The following is an 18,259-nucleotide window of genomic DNA, read 5'->3' as shown; positions in this document are numbered from 1 at the left end:
ACTCTGCACCTCAACTCTAAAAGGATATTTCACCATCCTGACTGTATTTTGCAACAACTAGCTTTTCCTATACCGTTTTCAAGCTATGCTGCATTTGATGTGATTTTTTTATTTAGTGAACAAGTGCGCGTTTCATTTTTCTCTCAGTCTCTCTTTCCGTCCCTTCTCTGTTCTCTGTAATAGAATATGGTGCAAACTCATAGAATAAAGTGATTTTGAAGAAATAGAATAATTTCAAGCTTACATGTCGTCAGTTTTCTTCACGTCGCGCAATATGTTCAAGGATCAGCATTGTGACTTTCTTTTGCAGTGTCTGGCTCTGACAAATGGTGTCATTGTCATTTTTTTTAAAGAGATCATGCCTTTCAAACCTATAGATAAGAATTTTTGATATTTTTCATATTTTAAAAAAATGTTATTAGCATTTATCCTGTTTTCAACCTTGCTTCTTTGCACATTATTTCATTGTTGCCTGTCTTACATATACAGCACTTTGTTAAACTTTGATTGTCTTAAAATGTGCTAAATATATAACCTTTATTTGATTTATGATATGAGGTGAATGTGTTTTAAATACTTGTGTATTTATGATGGGATTTTCATATTTCATAGCCATTTTGGGAGTGGATATGTTTTTAAATGTACCAGAAGAACTGCTTTCCAAGAAGGGCGGATATTTTATGCTTTCTAATATAACATGTAACACAATCTGACCTATAAAAATATAATAATGTTATTAGTTAGTAGAAGAAGAAGATGGGAATTGGTGATGTATGCTGCTCATAAGCTGTTGAGAGCTATGCATAAGTAAAGATTTTTAGCAGGATTGGTAAAAAAAAATATATATATATAACAAAATAAGCATAAAAACCTTTTATGCTCTGTAGTGATTATTAATGTAAGAATCCCCATTATAACACACCATAGAAAACAGATCCAGTCCACTGTAATAGTAAAACAACAAACAGTGTTATGCCACATATTTATGTGATGCTAATGAGAAAAGCAAGTTTGTGTTCAATGAAACAGAAAAATAAAGTCTACATTGAAAAAGTGTGAATGATTTGACTCATTTTTACAATTTAATCTGCTGGTAAAGTGGTGCGTACATGGGGTTTTGTATTCCAAGTGTTTCATAAATGATGGATCTAATAATTATTGTCCCATGTAGGATGCTGCAGTGATACTGTACAGACTACTGTTAACAACACAGCTTCTTCACTGCTAAAACAAATCATTCTGATTAGTTGCTGCTTTTTCCCATAGAGGGACCATGATCAGTTGTATTAATATGCCCAGACCTGCCAAAATAATTTTGCCTCAACCTGTTGATCATGAGACAAATCCTGCTTTCAGCCAGTAGGGGGAGGGAAACACTGTTTTACAATGTTATGCATTGGATTTAATGGTGGAGATGTTGGCACTGTTTTTCATGTAAATCAGCCAAAGAGGGAATTTCCATGTCAGGGTTTTATATAATGAGTCATTTGCTTGTTATTTTCAAAGCAGGTTATTGAAAAAATATTATGTACACTGTGATCAAAGATACCACTGACCATAAATTACTTTTCTGAACTCAGCACAGCAAAGCAAAGAAAGAATCCTAAAATCATCTTCCATATTGTATTTGACTGACTGGATAGGCTCTAGAGAGGTTTGATGGACATTCCACGATGACCTGTACTTTTGAAGACTGTTGCCGTGATGGTGAGGTCACTGCAGATTTGGTGGTCCACAAACTTCAATAAGGTTTCATCTGATTGCATTATCTTCATTTTAATTTCAGGGGTTAACTGTGCCTTTAACCACAGGCCCTCACAGATCACAAGACTCTGGTTTCACAGCACTAAATTTAACCTTGAAGCTCTGAGAACAGCCAGTTTCAACCAAACCATTTGCTGTTCACAGAGGGAGGTCATGGGCCTCTGGAAAGAAAGAAGAGTCTGATTAAAAGTGTAATTATTACGAACAGGGAATGACAGAAATACAGAAGATGCATGCTGACAAGATAGTCACACTGAAACTGTGGATTAAGAACGTTTACAGTGATGCAGGGAAAAGTCTTAGAAGATTCTGTTCAAGGTTCTGCATCTGGTTGTACCTGGATGAGAAATGTTTTACTGTAATTTGCAAGTGAAGGCACCATCGCTGTGGAATTTGGCAGATGACTTTGTGCAATTTAAATTCGTTTTCATTCATTGTAAAACCTCTGAAGATATCTGTAAAATATTTGGCTAAACAGTACAAACCGGTTTACGGACACTAACTGCTCCAGACGAAGTAAACAAGACCAGCGTTGAGTGATCCATGCTGAATGAAAAGCCACGCATGCGCAGAGTGGGCCGAATTGCCATGGTTTGGTTCATTGGCAATTTCTATGAAAGCAGCATCAAGCTACTTTGATTTAGCCAGAAGAAAACCGGAAAACATGGCACGTTACCTTCAATATAAACCTTGTTATTGTATCAGCCAAAGGAGGGATGAAATAGTTTTAAGCATGTTTCCCATTCTATTCTTTTTTAATAAAATATTTTATTCCATATTTTTCTTTAAAAATAAAAGCATGTAAATGGTGATAACTGCTGACTACAAGTAGAAACATGCAGCTTTAAGGGTTCAGCTTTAAGGGGACAGTTATAAGAACATGTCTGAAAATATACTAAAATACAAAAATAGATAAATTCAGAATAGCAGTGTAGATGGTAATAGAAAAGGAGAGTGTTTAAAACATTAACCTGACTAAAATATACAAACAAACAGACAAATATAATACATTTTTAGAGCCTGATTATATTGCAATCTTCTTTCTCCTTTAGTTTCTTCTTTACAGTGTTGCAAATACGTTTCTTTACAAACCAATATTGATATTTGAGATCAAAATATTACCATGCATGATCAATGACAAGAGATCTGCTTCATTAATTATCATGGTAATGACTAAAATGTAAAACATGCTTTAAACTACATTTGCTCCGTCCCTGCTTTTATTGTGTCATCCTTAATATTAATAATAGTTTAATTGGGGGACTGGGAAAATGTGGGGGAAGTGGTTTTACTGTTTTTCATCCTTGTTTTACGTGTGTGTGTTAAATTCTGTTTGTATGTAAAGTGCAAGTCATGTTATTTATATAAAACATTCAAAGGACCAGTGCTGGACTGGAAGTCTTTAAAGTAGAGAAATAAGATCGCTGCATTGAGGATAAGACTTTAAAGCGTTAGTTATATGTGAATTTAAATATTAAGGATTAAACAAATAAATTAAAAACTTCACCTGACTGTAATAAATAATAGAGCTGAGACCCTGTGTTATTAATTAATTTAGAACTAAAATTGCAACCACACAAAAATACACATGAACAAGAATTTAACTGGATTTCCAATGAGCAAGGTTATTTATTTTCTTAAAAAAAAAAAAAAAAAAAATATTTTTATATTGACTAATACTGTATTAAGGTTTTATATGAATGATTATTTTATTGTGACAGCTCCAACAGGAAGTGGTGCGTTGAGGCTGTTTAAATGTCGTGCCAGCGGAGGGGAGCTGGATGAGAGAGACAGAGAAGGTGGAGTGTAGGGTACAGGCAGACACAGCTGGGTTCAGGGCTCTGGTTCTTCTCGGCCCGGCGGCTGACTTCAGTAGCGGTTGTGTACCTCTGTACGAGGTAAACCACCATCTGGGTTACAGGCAAAGGGGGAGAGGAGAGGCCAGCGGACACGTCTGGAATGACTGAGGAATAAAAAAGATAGCTCAAAAAGGGGGTGGGCGACATCGCAAACCCAGGAGGAAACAGACCCCGACCAGACGAGCCGTGAGATACAGAGAGAAGGAGGATCTAAGGGGGGGAAAGGCTGATAAGAAACACAACAGAGGAGAAGCATTACCACAAGGGTAAGTTCCTTATCAACACATCCAATAGACGGGGCGTGTTTGCGCCTGAGCAGATGAGCTATCCTATGCACATGTCTGTGTCAAAGCCTAACATGATGTATGGCCGGTTCAACGCCCACCATCAAGTATTTACTGTTTGGACCACAACATCATGATGTACGTGCTCCTCACTGAAGCTCCACGCTGGGTTGTAAGCTAAAATGGAAAACAAATACCTCCTTTGTCGTTGCTCCAAGTGCTACAAGACTTGGCTGAATTAGATAATTAAATTGACTTTATGGCTTTTATCACCGGCTGCAACTCAACTTGATGAAAGTAGCGGCTCCTCAGTAGCCATCACGAGTATTAGCTTAGTCATTACTGTACAGCAGCGGGCCACATTTCAATCAATTTCCACGTCTGTGGGCGTGTAACCGGCCAAAACACGGGGCTGGGATAACGGGTGTCGTTCCCACGGAGGTCTGCTTTAACATTACGCGAGTTTAAAGCGCCGTTAATGCCGTGGTTTCGCCTCACGAGCTTGAATTTGTTCACCGGGAGGGCCCTCGACCCGAGTGCCGTCAGTGCGCATGGATGCGGGGACACCGACCGTAGCACGTTACCGCCGACGGGCCGTGGGCACGTCCTGTACGCGCTAGGCCGCAGTCAGCCCCGTCTGTTCAACACTGCGGACATACTTTCCACAACACACACACCCTCGCAGGGTGTGACGTGTTTTGTTTTTGTTTGTTTTGCTCAAGTACTTCACGTTTCACAGGTTGTTTAATGAGCCTCTGCCGGGAGTGGCAGTCTGACATTTAATTTGTGGATTATTAGCGGCCCTGGTTTAACCGGTTGACTATCCCAACTGAGCAGTACAGCTCATATAGTCCTTTGTTTGGTTTAATGAGTCTTATTAGTCAGGCTTGTTTGTCTGTTTTAGAAATGAATGAGTCAGCTGTTAATGTTGTGCTCAGTTACATAGTGATCAGGGCAGGCAGGGTCATGTTAAAAGTTGGGCGCTTCCTCCAAAAGTGATGCATAGTTTCTCACAAGTGCTGATGTGTAAATGTCAGCTAAATATTAAAGTTCTGACTTGTGTGGTTGTTTATTTTTTGCAATAGGCTTGAACTTGGTTAGACAGGTGCCCCTTTATTTAGCACTTCCTGTTTTTTGCTCACCAGCATTGAATCAAAGTGTCTAGTTTTGTAACTGGTGCCACAGGCCAACTCTCCCATCGAGCTCTGCTGACATAGTGCCAGATCCTCACTTGACAGCACTTGCTGCTCGTCTGTTATCACGGGCTAACTTACTTACTGAGTGAGAAATGAATGCCAGGTGGTGGCAAGTGTACATCCAGCATATGTGGACCTTAAAGATGAATCTGATCTGACCAACCGTTGAGGCAAAGTAAAGTTCAGGCAATAGGAATTTTGTTTTTAAAAAAATCTAACATGCAATAATTACTGTATGGCAATCGCTGCATTTACTGACAGGTGACAAATTCAAGGAAAATCCAGCGCTGTGACAACGATTTGCTGGCATGGTGTTGTCCCCTTAGTGTGAGTGGTTCCTGCAAAAGTCGCTCTGAGTGATCGCTTTCATCCTATTGTGTAACATTTATATCCTAAGGGCATGATCTCTTACCCTCCATCCATAGAGCACAAGTGAATGGTATGAAAAACGGTGTCAGCAGATCTCAAAACAACCACACACTTACAGCTGATTTTGGATCGATGTATCAGACAGTGCTCTCTCAATCAATGAGTGTTTGTTTTTCCTTTCATTTGTTGCCTGTTTGTATATGAACTGATGGTGGGTGATGCAGTCTTTGGGGGGGAAAAAAAAGTTCTGTTATTAGTGAATATGATTTTGACTTGGGTTTGATCCTGAAGTCCAATAAACATTCCTCCTGAACCTGTTTGTGTCTCCGCAGCAGGCATGGCAGATGCAGAGCTGGACTTTCAGACGGGTGATGCCGGGGCGTCCTCCACCTACCCCATGCAGTGCTCTGCCCTGCGCAAAAACGGTTTTGTTCTGCTGAAAGGCCGCCCCTGCAAGATTGTTGAGATGTCCACCTCCAAGACCGGCAAGCATGGCCACGCTAAGGTCAGTAAAAAAAACATGGAAATACTTCGATACGAATGTAGTGCAGCTTTGAAAGAATTTTCACGACAGCTTTATCTGAAGGAGACGAGTCAGCGAATTATCACTGTACCATCATCTGTTGTTCTCTGACACAGACACAGGGTCGTCGTTATTCATATTCATGCACATTAATGGACTCTTTCAGTCTGTACAAAAACATTAATGTGTCCCTGCTGGGTTACATCTCTCAAAACATACTGAGCACTTTCCAAAATATATAAATGATCCCTTTTTAGGGATAGGAGGTAACTGGAGTATTGCTTTATACATGGGGCTGAATTTTTAAAAGATACTTGTGGGTTTTTTTTTTCACTTTGTCCTTTTTGTTTGGTCTGTGCAGGTTCACTTGGTCGGTATTGACATCTTCTCTGGTAAGAAGTATGAAGATATTTGTCCCTCCACCCACAACATGGACGTACCCAACATCAAGCGAATGGATTACCAGGTGAGACGGATGAGTTTCGAGGAAACACATTTTTGGTACGCTGTGTAAATGTTCATGGGGCAGAAAACGTGATCCGTCTTCTCTTAGCCAGTATTTTGATTTGATTATAAGAGAAAATTACAGTCACGATTTTGATATCATACTGTTCTTTGGTGTTTAATAAGCCCAACGTTTTCAGAGATAATTCTTCCATAGCTGCTGGGGGACAATTAGCTGTTGGAGGATTATTTGAAGAAGCCAAATGAGTTGATTGAGAATTTCTTTAGTGAGACACGATTTGCAGAAATTTACACACAAAGAAAGGGAAGCAGCTGACGCCAGGGGGGGAAATGCTGGTTATGAGACATCATTCGTGTGTGTGTTTTGTTTCATTTTCCGATTTAACACGATAAAGTCATGCATTTGTACGTATGAGTCAAACTGAAAATATTTTCATGATGCATTAGGGTCGGTCGATATGTAACCGTGCACTGCCAGTCCAACAAAATAATTAGTTAATGCCTGTTTTTTTTTTTTATTTTATTGACATAATCTCAAGCCCATCATTTACTCATAAGAACTAGATTACCACTTCTATGTTGCCAAAGAGGGTCATGTAGCTGCTGATCAAACTGATTTGGTTAAAACAAGCTCTGTGCAGTGGAATCTTCATAGCTTGCCAAACTGAAAAGCAAATGGTGCAGGATTTCCAGCACAAGTGAAACCATACCGTCCCAGTGCTCCCACACACTTATGTCAGGATATTCATGTCTGCAGTCGTTCAGATTTACAGTCGATCCCCCTACAGGCCCACACAGACACAGGATTAACTTCCTGAAGTGCAAACGGTTCTTAATGGCACCGGGCGGAACAAGGTTTAGTGGCTGAAAAATAAACTTGCTGCATTAAGTTTGAATGACGCATACATGAAAACTGACAGCTCCCTGTGGTTAGTTACTCTCATTAAAAGCGTCTGCTTCGGTGTCACCATTTTCTCCCCTTCCCAGCTCATTGGCATCCAGGATGGCTACCTGTCCCTGCTCCAGGACAGCGGAGAGGTGAGAGAGGACCTGAAGATTCCTGAGGGAGACCTGGGAAGAGAGATAGAGAGCAAGCACGAATCCGGAGAGGAGATCCTGGTCAGTACTGAGCCCCCATTAGTCTTTTCCACTTTTTTCATGCGTGGTTTTCTATCCTGAAACTCGGATGCGGGCCACAACGCTTCCACGGCGCTGTCCGTCGGGTTTATTCTCAAATGTTGCTGCTTTGCGATAAATTTCAATAATTGAAAGGCTTATTTGTGCTGTGGTAGTTTTAGAGCCAAACAAAAAAAGTGACACAGAAGTGATGGAGTGGACTGATGGCGCGTACTGTGATCAAGTTCAACATAGTCAGGCTTTCTTTGAGTAAGCTGGCTTGACCAAACCTAAAATCCTAGTAAGAGATTATGAGTATCACAAATGATGCTTCAGTCAAGAGTAACAGGTTGTTAGAAAGGAGAGCTGTGAGGAATATAAAAAATCCCTGTGGCAAAAAGTTAAGAGGGAAATGCTGGTAGAAAATTGTTATTAATGTATAGCTATTTTACCACTCAGTGTATTCTCAATGCGGCGACTTATTTCTAATGTGCCAGCTGCACATTAAAAGCGCAATAGATTTAAGTATGATACTCAAGAAGTGCATTTAGGTCTAACACTGTCCCATAAGGAAGGATTGAATATTTACTATCATTTATCCCAACATACTAATCAGTTTTCTAATTTGCAATGTAAAACAGACTGGGCAACAAATTAGGACCAAGGATAAAAACATATTCTGCACCACTGATTAAATCTATGCAGGTTTCTGTGGCAACATGCTGATTGCAGCTTAAGCCGGTCTAACTGCACGACTTTGTTCAGGGACATTACAACTCAACAGGTGTGCACACAAGAATATGTATTGCTTGTAGAGAAGATCCCTAGAAAACATTTGGTAATTACGGCTGATTTAAATCCAATATTCTGAACATAACCACCTCCTGAGCGGGCTGAGGTGTGCAGCTTAAGTTATCTTGGTGATCTAGCCAGCTTAACCTCAACATACCAACCCGTTAATCTCAGTGAATTTCTTTAACTGTTTATTTTACCAAAACTGCAGTAAACATGTACCACATTTTCCCAACTGGAAAAACAATGGTGTCTTTAAATACTATCATATTAAGGATGTTCAGCTACTTTTAATCGTATACTGAATTGCCCAATGTCTGCCATAAATTTAGCAAAAGAGAAGACCTTGAACCAAAGCATCTACTAAAAATTCTACCTCTAAGTTTACTAGCTGTTAGGTGAAGCTGTCTGACCTGGAAACGCATTTACAAACATGGAGGCCAACTTTTTGGTGTCAGATTTAGTTGTTAATAGTCATCAGGATGTTTCAAAATGTTAAAGTTTTTCTCTGACGTTCTTGATTTGTAGGTGCCTTGTCAATATACAAGTGTTTTATAGCAACAAGGTATATTTCCTTGTCCAAGTTACAAAAGCAGCATCTAGTTGTGAAGGAGTAAATGCATGATTGTCACAAAAAAGGGTGTCGAATGTAGTTAGTCGGGTTAATTCTAGCTCACAGATGCTCTTTCAGATTCAAGGCCTGTAAAAGAAACAAAATGATGTCATCATTTGGAAGTTATTTCTACCGCTGATAGCCAAAGGTTCTGCTCGTATGATGAACAGCAGGGGGCTCAGAGGGCAGACTGACTCATTATTCAGCTTACTGTAAAATCATATTAAGTGGTTACTGGTCTGACTCACCACATGTAGGTTTGGGTATCAGTCATCGCTCATTTGTTCCTCCGCTTAATGTGTGTTACCTCTTTTTTTTTTTACTACGGAAAACAAGAACATCCTCCGAGCAGCAACCTGAAAAATGTCAAGTTTTGGATTTGGATAGTGCAGCCCTGTTTGTTTGTTTTGCAGGAAATGAGATATTAGTATTATTTTGAGGGCCCCATCCTTCGTTTAGCTCCGCCCAAGACGACTCTGATTGGTTTAAAGCAATACCTGTAGCAGAAAGGAAAATGAAAAATGATTGTGTACCACAGAATGGGCTGGCAAAGTAAGACCAGTCGTCTACGAACATGCACTAATTTTGCTTTGTGCATTTAAGTATGATTTTGGGGTTGGAAGTGAGCGCAAGAGTTGAGGGACGTCTGCTTCGTTTGCAAAACTTTGGGAGGCGATACAGCTCTGTAGTGTCTGGCCAGAGCTGTAATCATAGCTTAAAAGGCGTTAGCTCTTATGCATAGTCCTACTGGTTTGTGCACCTATGAGCTTTTGTCAGAGTAGGGCATCAGGTTTCTCACATGATTGCAAATAGTTTATACCGTGCCAACTTGTCCGGAAAGAGTGCGCTTGTACTCATGTTTTGGCTTTACGGTGTGTTTAAGTGCATGTTATGATCAACCACCGAGTTAACTGACGATAGTTGACGATGTTTCGGTTTTTTGTTGTACACGATAAACTAAGATTAAACACCACAAAATAAGTCTGGATTATCAAAGTCAGGATTATATCTTTAACTAAGTGATGTGAAGCATCAAAACATTACCAGTTATGACTATAAAGTGACTACTTGGATCTGTTAAAGTGGAAATATGCTGGAAAGAAATTTTCATTTTAAATAATATTAGCAAAAAAAGGTTTGTCCTCTTCCACTGCATCTCAGTTTCAGAGCATCTATATGTTTAATATGTGGGTCACTCTGTGTCAGTTCAGACACAATTTAGAAAATATGTTGCTGCACAGTTTATGATTTTGTTTAGAATTTACTTATGTGTTGTATGGAAACCAAAACTAATTTCTGTAAAATATTGGAATGTGTTTTCAGCATTTCCATATTTTGACTGTCCAAAAAACCCCCAAAACTTACCCAGGAAGCCTTTTTAAGAGTTTAATATCTCCACAAATACAACTCCAACAGCAGGGACATTTGGACACAGATAAAATAGTTTACAGCACATTCGAATGATTGAATGGCTCCATCAGAGGCCACATTTTTTAATCAATCTGGAATATTTTGTTTCCAATTTGTTCTGGGTGTTAGAGCTGGTTGTAACTTTTTTTCCGACGTGGTGGGGTGTGTCTCATGATCTCCTCACTTCTCTTCTAAACAAGTAATTCTAGACAAGTTTGCAACAAAGGTTGATTTTATCCCTACGAGTGACGTCTCCAAGTTGTCAAACCTGATGTTTACTGATCCAGTATGATCAACGAAGATTTCTCTTTGAGTGTTTCTGTGATGGGATGTCCTGGGCTAGCAGTGTTTTATTTGACAGACTTTCATCTTTTAAAGCCAAAATCTTCCTTTGGGTCTTTTTCTCATTTTTAACTATGGGTTATTAAATCTTAAATCATCAGGGGTCCTTCGCTCGACCATCTCTGATTTGCTTGAAACTTAATCATAAACTACGTACATTTAAAATCTGTGAAATTTAAATCAAGTGTTTTGCCATCTTCATGAACTAACGCAGTGATAATTCCCAAACAAATTACACAAAACCACACAACAAGTCTTCAAACCGAGGTTTACGTCTACAATTTGAGCTCCAAAAATGAAAAATATACCCATCTTTGAACACAAATAAATACAATTCTGTTATATTTTGAGAAGCAGAACTCAATGTGTGGGTTGATGTGCAATTACAGAAAACATTTTGGATGGCTGTATTGAGCTAAAATGATACAAATATCCATATTTTATGTGATTAAAAATTTCAGGCAAATCAGAGATGCTCCAGCAGAAATTGTTCTAAGAATGTGATGATATGAGAAGGAACAACCTGAATGAGTTGTTCCCCTCCATCCATAGGGGCACAATGAATCTGGTCAGAGCAAACGGTTTATTTTATGAGGCAGATTTTTTAAATACGATGCTAGAATAAAGTGACTTTGCAATATTTTAAGTTTAGATTTGGTAAATTTTTCAGACAGGACACAACACAGATGAGTTCAAAGATCATTAGAGTGAAAATCCGACGATTCTTTCTGTTTTGTTTCTGACTCTGATAGATGGTGTAATATTTTTTGTGTTTTTTTTTGTCCATTATCTAAGATATTTTTTTAAAGGATAACATGCCTCTCCAGCCTGCTGTTGGGTTTTGGGGTTCAGGGGGTTAACCAAAACACCTCATTCTGATCCCTCTTTGCGCTTTCAGATCACCGTTCTAAATGCAATGGAGGAAGAAGCTGCAATTGGCATCAAAGCCTTGGGTAAATAAGCCACTGAAGGTAAATGCAGAGCTACAGCTGTTTGAGCACGTAGCTGTTCTGTCACCCTCCCCTTCCCTCCACAACTATCGCCTGACCCAAGCCTGCCTGAAGAGGAGTGTGTGTCATGTAAAAAATCCCATATGTGCGTTCAGGTGTTAACACCAAAAGCCACCAGCATGTGCCATGCCAGTGTGTGTGTGTGTGTGATGTCATGTACAGATGTTGTTCATCATTGGAGAAAGGGGAAGGCAACTCCAGTCATCAAGATCCAAGGCTGTTTGCTGAGGTGTGTTGTTTAGATTTAACCTTCAGTATTATGGAAAAAAAGACAGCGTGTCATCTACATTTATGCATATCCACTATACTGGAAGTGTTCTCATATTAATGCATTGCGTAATTCTAGATTTTTTTGTGTATATCTTGTTTGAGCTGGACGACTGACAAATTATAGCAAATTGAATGAGAGTTTTAAACAATTGTATGACGGGATCGTAACTGAACAGTGTGCCCCCTGTGGATTTGCCTACCCCTTAAAGGTCCCATATTGTGCACTTTATCAGCAAATTGATGGCAATGGCACACGTCCACACAGTGTGTCTTTTCAGCTCAAAATACTAAAAAAGTTGGTTAATTCTTACCGTGACTGTATAACCTCTGGTTCAGCCTGGTTTGAGTTACTGACCTGCTGCTAGCCCCGCCCCTTTACCGTAGAAAACACTTGATTGACAGAGCAGAGTAAGGCCACATAGTTTACACATAGCCCTGTATTTACAAAAACTGATTGTTCACATCAGATTGTTTTCAAAAAAATCTTCGTTTACACAACCCCACATAAACACGTCGTTTCAGCATGCCAAACCTATAGGAGGCAGTGTAGCGAGATGCTAGCCAATCAGAATCCTGGAAAAAACACAACAATGAATGGCACAAATTACCTCCTGTTACTTCAACGATAATGGCACGAGGGTCATTTGTTTGACAGAGAAGTGGAGCTACTCCTAAATGTCGTTTCAGCGTGCCAAACCTATAGGGGGCAGTGTAACGAGATGCTAGCCAATCAGAATCCTGAAAAAAAAACACAACAACAAATGGCACAAATTACTTCCTGTTACTTCAACGATAATGCCGCGATAGTCGTTTGTTTGGACCGACAGAGAAGTGGAGCTACTCCTTAGGGTACAAACAAGTAAAAAACTTAAAAATATTGACTTTCTATCACAATATCCCAACTGTAAACAGGGGTCGCACACATATGACGCTGATTTTGTCGCATACTGTGACGTCAAGATCCGAAAATGCAGCATATATGCATAGAGAGAGAAGCAAACAGATACGCCTGCTGAATTTAGGTTGCACTGAAGCACAAACAAAAAACACATTAACTCACATTTACTCCTCGTTTGCCAGATTTAAAATCAGTTCTTTTATCTCTGGATCAGCTTCCCTAGAGCTTTAACCTGTGGAAATATGATCATAATACATTAACCGTGCTATGTGCTAACACTAAGGGTTCTCATATTGTTGTGATGTTGCCATCATAAATAAAAGTAATCTGTGGGAGGCTTGAAATATGGCCGAAGTTTTTAACAACCACAAAATAAAAATGGATTCTCACCATATGGGACCTTAATATACTTTCATGTTAACACTATCACAAGCATGTGTACCTTTTTTTTAAATGTACGATTATAAATGAGAGCTTATATTTTACGTCTGAGCAATGTTGTTGTTGGTTTTTTTTTCTTTATGTGGGTTGCACTTCATTTTACAGCCTAGTTGCTTCCTGTAACGTTGTAATTGTTGTGTCAGACTTCTTTATGCACTTTCTTTCTTGCACTTCACCTGCAAACTGTGGGCTGTAGAATAAAGTGTCCACGAGTATGTTTTAAAGCTGTTTGGTTGCGCAATGTTTCCTCTGCGGAGGCAAAACACATTAAAATCTATTTTTCCTTGTGTATATTTTCTTGTTTTTCTCAAGCTTTTTTCCTTCTGTGAATCCTGACCTTTGCTTTCCTCTTTTCTTCTCATTCCTCCCCCCTCTCCTTTGTAATTCTGTTTCAGGGGCAATCGAGATGCACTGGACCTGGGGGAAAAGGAGGGGATATTGCCTCGTCAATGCTATTTTCCCTCTTTTTTTGTCTTTGTTTTTCATATTCTCTCTCCCTCACTCTGTTTTCTGATCCTCCTTTGGGCTCCATTAGAGAATTTTAATAATCAATTGGGAATTTTAAACAGTAAAAAAAAAACATTCTCTATGTACATGCACACATAACAAACCCACATTGGAGTCCGGACATACAGATGTAAAAGAAGTGGTGGAAGGTCTGACTAAGGATTGAGTAGGTCTACAAATATTCTGTAGCCGCCTACCTTCAGGGCAAGCTGTTGAAAATGTCACAACTGCTTTGTTTTTGTTTGTTTGTTTTTTAAAAAATATGTTCCCGATTTATCAAGGGCTTCAACTCTAGATCTGCATTGTTCTGTTGAGGCTTGTTCAGCTTGTGCCATACAGGACTGAATACATGACTCGATTTTGTATTTCTGTATAGCACTATTCTTTTAGCAGTTGATCTGAACAAGCCCCCTGCTTCTGCTGTTTATCGCCTGAAACTTGTCTATTAAACAAAAAGGTTACCAACATGGCACACCGAGGGTTCAGTTTCTTTCTGTCTGAAGGCTTTTGAGGAGAAACAAAAGGCCTGCTTGAGAACATGCAAATTCTGTTTGAAAAATCCTTTAGCCAAAACTTTTTCTTAAAGCCTCTTGACACCGGGCGCCAGCTGTTCGGAAGACAAAAAACTGGAGTATCATTTGATGTACTCTGAAACTCAGTGATTCAGGAGGCAGACAAGTTGTGACAGTTTGGTCCAAACTGTGCAGAATGTCTCCATCGCCAAAAAAATAAAGGTGACACAAACTGTTGAATGTGGCTTACTGTTTATTTAGTAACATTTAAGCAAAAGCTTAAAATCAGAAATGTCGTAAACTTGACTTATACTGCAGAGAACAACGGAAAACACTGGAAATCCTCCATCAATGTCCTATAAAACGGTCATTTGTGCGATCTAACAGGTTTAAAGTGATTAACCAGAAGTAAGCAACACAATGAAACAGTGTTTAAGAGCTGGAGGATTATTCATCAATGTGCATATCGGCAGAAATTTATCCACATACTATTCAAATCACCTACTAAATGTTCCTCAAAGTTTTATTCTATTCTGCCTTTTGCTACTTTTTATTGAGCAAAGTCACTGCAAAGATGTGACTGAATACAAGGGATTGGTTTGGACACGTTTTTTTTTTTTTATACAAATGAACAATTCTGCACATAAAGCTCCTCCATTAAGCTTCAAAGTGTAGGCAAAATAGCTATTTTACAAACTGAAGTCATGTAAAACTCAAAGTATGTTGTTCACAGAAGGACACAAGTTTAAAAACTCCTTTTTTAGCTTATTGACAAAAGTGAAAACAAAGCTCAAAAAAAGATACCATACAGGGAATACAGCACAAATCATATGGCACGATCCAGCCTAATTGTCATGTTTTTAAAAAAAAATGTCGATCCATGAAACATTCAAGATCTTGAGCGAAGGTGTGAGATCTCAGCGACAGTGATGCTGAACGTTGTAATAAGTTACTTGCTGTGGGGGTAGAACCTTTGCCCGCTCTGGCTGTGGGAGAGGAAGCTGTGCCGAGGGGCACCCTGGGGAGAGCTCTGGAAAGGGGCCTGGGGATGGAAAGATGCAAATCAGAACAAAAAGATGACAGTCAGTGTTTCATATACTTTCTTTTTCTTCTTGAAAGGATGAAGCGCACATTAGGAACACAAGCAGCAGCAGCACAGGAAGAGTAATGTTGAGATGGAACAAGAGCAGACATGAAGACTGGAAGTTGTCCCACATGCTAATGTATGATCAAGAAGTGTTGATTTCATACAAAAGAAAAGCCAACATACACCATTTAAAACCACTGATTAACATATCCTTTAGCTCAATTCCTTTTTCATCTTTAAGCTTCTTTGTTCAGCCCTAATCTGATTGGATGTACTGAAAGGTTAACACACCGTTGTAACTTATAAAACAGAAAAAAAGGCTTGTATGTATTTATCTACAGCCATAGTGAGGTTGGAGTGGTCATGAAATCCCAGAAATAAATAAAAATGCAGGATAGATGAAATGTAATTGAGGTACCTTTAAATTCTGTTCTTCATAACATAAATAAATGTGAAAAGGTTTTCCCTCTGAATGGTGCTGGAGGAAATGCTAAGCTGCCATTCTACAGGTGTAGCTAAAGGTTCATCAGTAAAGAGCAGAGTGTCACACACTTTGGTGGCAAGTGACTGGAATTCAGTGTCCCTGAAGTGAAAGATGAAGATCAGTGGAAGGGACAGTGGAAGCAGCTGTTTATTTTGGAGGTTCACCTTTGCAGTAGGAATCTGGACCGCCATTGATGGTGTGGGCAGCAGGCCTGGAGCAGAAGGATGCATGGCTGGGGGGTGCATAGGCCTCAAAGCACCCTAACAGAACATCAACAGGACACAAAACATGAGGAGCTGGTCATACAGAGCAGGTGGGCAGCTCCAGGCTAGCTGCTTCGATTATTTACACAGTAACATGTTGATAATCGCTTCATTTGGGCTCATAAAATGATTTTTAAACCTGTTTAAACCCATCTGTACCTCTGTAAACCAGTGGTCTGCTGAAGAAACTTCTCTCTGCATGTGTGATTAGCAGTGCAGAGCTAAACAGCTGACATGACTGAGTGTGTAACCGCGCTTCATTTTTTAACATCACAACGATGGCATGCTGCACAGCTAACCTGCTCCAGAGTCGGTGATGTTTAGATTTTGAAATCTAAATCAGCTGTAAGAAGTGCCCCAATGTTACCAAATTCATTTCCTTCTTGTTTTCTATGAACAATACAGATTCTCAACTGAGAGAAGATGTTGTAAGTGCAACACTGTTGAGCGGTACGTTAGTAATCCCACCGAACGAAGCCGTGCAGTAACAGTAACAGTGTTGCCAGGGGAACCTACATGCATTCATAAATATGGTTTTATGTTAGGTCCTGATTCGCTGCTCAGTCTATTTTATACGGTGGATTTCAGCTAATAGAGCAAAGCTTTAAAAACTGATTAGTCAACTGGTATTTATTACAGAGAATATGCAATCAATAGCAATAATTTCACTTTGATTTGGCCAAAATCTAGAGTGATTTCCACGTATCCGTCATTATGGGACGTGTCAGACCTAAATACACTTCTTGAGCATCCTGTTTAAATGAATGAGGTTTAAAGTTTCATGGCTCTAATGTACTGCTGTTACATTAGTGTTCAGCAGCTGCATTAGCAGAACACTGGATGGGGAAAAAAATAGAAACTTAAACAATAACGTTTTAGACCAACATTTTTGTCTCTTGTCATTTGCACTTTTTACCGTAACAAACTTATGTTCTTTATAGCTCTCCATAGTAACACTTTTTTGACTTACGTAGGGCAGCACATAGTCCATTATGTGTGAAACAATAGTGACATGACGTTCCCTTTTTTGGGACGAGATTAAGAAAACCTGGTCAACAAAGAAAGCTGTTAACCATCGTTGTAATTTATAGATAAACCTATTATCTGGGATTTTTAGGCTTTTAAAAGAAAGTCTGATAAATACAACCCTCTGACTAAAGCTTAAGGTAATGTTAGACATATTAGCCACACATGCTAACACTAAGGATTTTCATTTGTTGTGATGATGTGCAATCAAAACTAGGTAATCCACTTCAGTTCCTCAGATGCTGGGAGCATGTCAATACTCGTGTTCGCTCTTGCAGCCAACAGCAAGACATTTGTTGTGCTTTGCTTGCGGCTGAGATGCTTTATAGTTAGCAGAAGCAACTCTAAACACAGCTGATAGACTGCAGGCGGCTCACCTCACGAATAGCGGGCAGTGAGGGGGTACGATTATAAAAAGTTTAAGCTACACGACTATTGGTTAGCAGTGGTACATAAGTGCACTTAAGTCAAATTTTTATGGGCTTATAAAGCTGGAAGGGTCTCCTGTTGTGGCAGGGCTTGCAGAAGTAAAAATCTTAATATCTCAACAGTATTTATTTTAAACCTCCAAACACAATAAAAATAAATTTTCACAATATGGGACTTTAAGAGTATCTAAATATGATATAATCTTACTGCATCAGTAAAACCAGACTGTTGGTTGGCATGTTCCAGCTGCTTCTGCAGGGGTATTCCTGCTCCAGGTATGTATCCTGCAGGAGATACGCAAACAAAACATCTATTATATAGTCGAACAGCAAATATTCTGTAATTTTTTTGGCTGTAATTGCAATAATTCTGAGAAATTTGTGGAAAAAGAATTAAATACACAGAAAGATTGAAGCAGCAATTGGAACACAAGGACATTTACAGCAATGTAACTTACCTGGCTGGGAGGTGAAGTGACTGTGAACGGGGTAGCCAGCCTGCTGGTGAGGCAGGTACTGCATGGCTTGAAATGCGGATGCACCTGAGGGGGAAAGGAAGCTCATTAACTATCAGTTCATCCCAATTTGATTGAATTGTTC

General features: G+C 39.3%; 2 protein-coding genes across 4 annotated transcripts in view; one reads left to right on the top strand and one right to left on the bottom strand.

Moving 5' to 3' along the window:
* Positions 1 to 3,547: 3,547 nt before the first annotated feature.
* On the top strand, positions 3,548 to 14,331 carry LOC103358019 (eukaryotic translation initiation factor 5A-1). Of its 2 annotated transcripts, none has more exons than XM_008282813.1 (6): positions 3,548 to 3,889; positions 5,808 to 5,977; positions 6,357 to 6,461; positions 7,448 to 7,579; positions 11,632 to 11,704; positions 13,748 to 14,331. In XM_008282813.1, the coding sequence occupies exons 2-5, from the start codon at positions 5,810 to 5,812 to the stop codon at positions 11,692 to 11,694; spliced, it is 468 nt and encodes a 155-aa protein (XP_008281035.1). In that variant the 5' UTR covers positions 3,548 to 3,889; positions 5,808 to 5,809; the 3' UTR covers positions 11,695 to 11,704; positions 13,748 to 14,331. The 2 variants fall into 2 exon arrangements, with proteins under 2 accessions (XP_008281035.1, XP_008281034.1); XM_008282812.1 differs by having other exon boundaries at positions 5,805 to 5,977.
* A 275-nt stretch (positions 14,332 to 14,606) lies between these two features.
* gps2 (G protein pathway suppressor 2) overlaps positions 14,607 to 18,259 on the bottom strand; it is a 7,493-nt gene continuing 3,840 nt past the window's right edge. For both annotated transcript variants that reach the window (XM_008282810.1, XM_008282811.1), the window contains exons 8-11: positions 18,118 to 18,201; positions 17,868 to 17,944; positions 16,107 to 16,202; positions 14,607 to 15,413 (exon numbers count right to left, since the gene is read on the bottom strand). In XM_008282810.1, the coding sequence (XP_008281032.1) occupies positions 15,321 to 15,413; positions 16,107 to 16,202; positions 17,868 to 17,944; positions 18,118 to 18,201 (350 nt within the window). In that variant the 3' untranslated portion in view covers positions 14,607 to 15,320. The remainder of the gene's footprint in view (positions 15,414 to 16,106; positions 16,203 to 17,867; positions 17,945 to 18,117; positions 18,202 to 18,259) is intronic.

This window comes from Stegastes partitus, unplaced genomic scaffold (assembly GCF_000690725.1).
Source record: "Stegastes partitus isolate 25-593 unplaced genomic scaffold, Stegastes_partitus-1.0.2 Scaffold287, whole genome shotgun sequence".
Classification (NCBI taxonomy): Eukaryota; Metazoa; Chordata; class Actinopteri; family Pomacentridae; genus Stegastes; species Stegastes partitus.
This window is presented reverse-complemented; position numbering and strand designations above follow the sequence as displayed.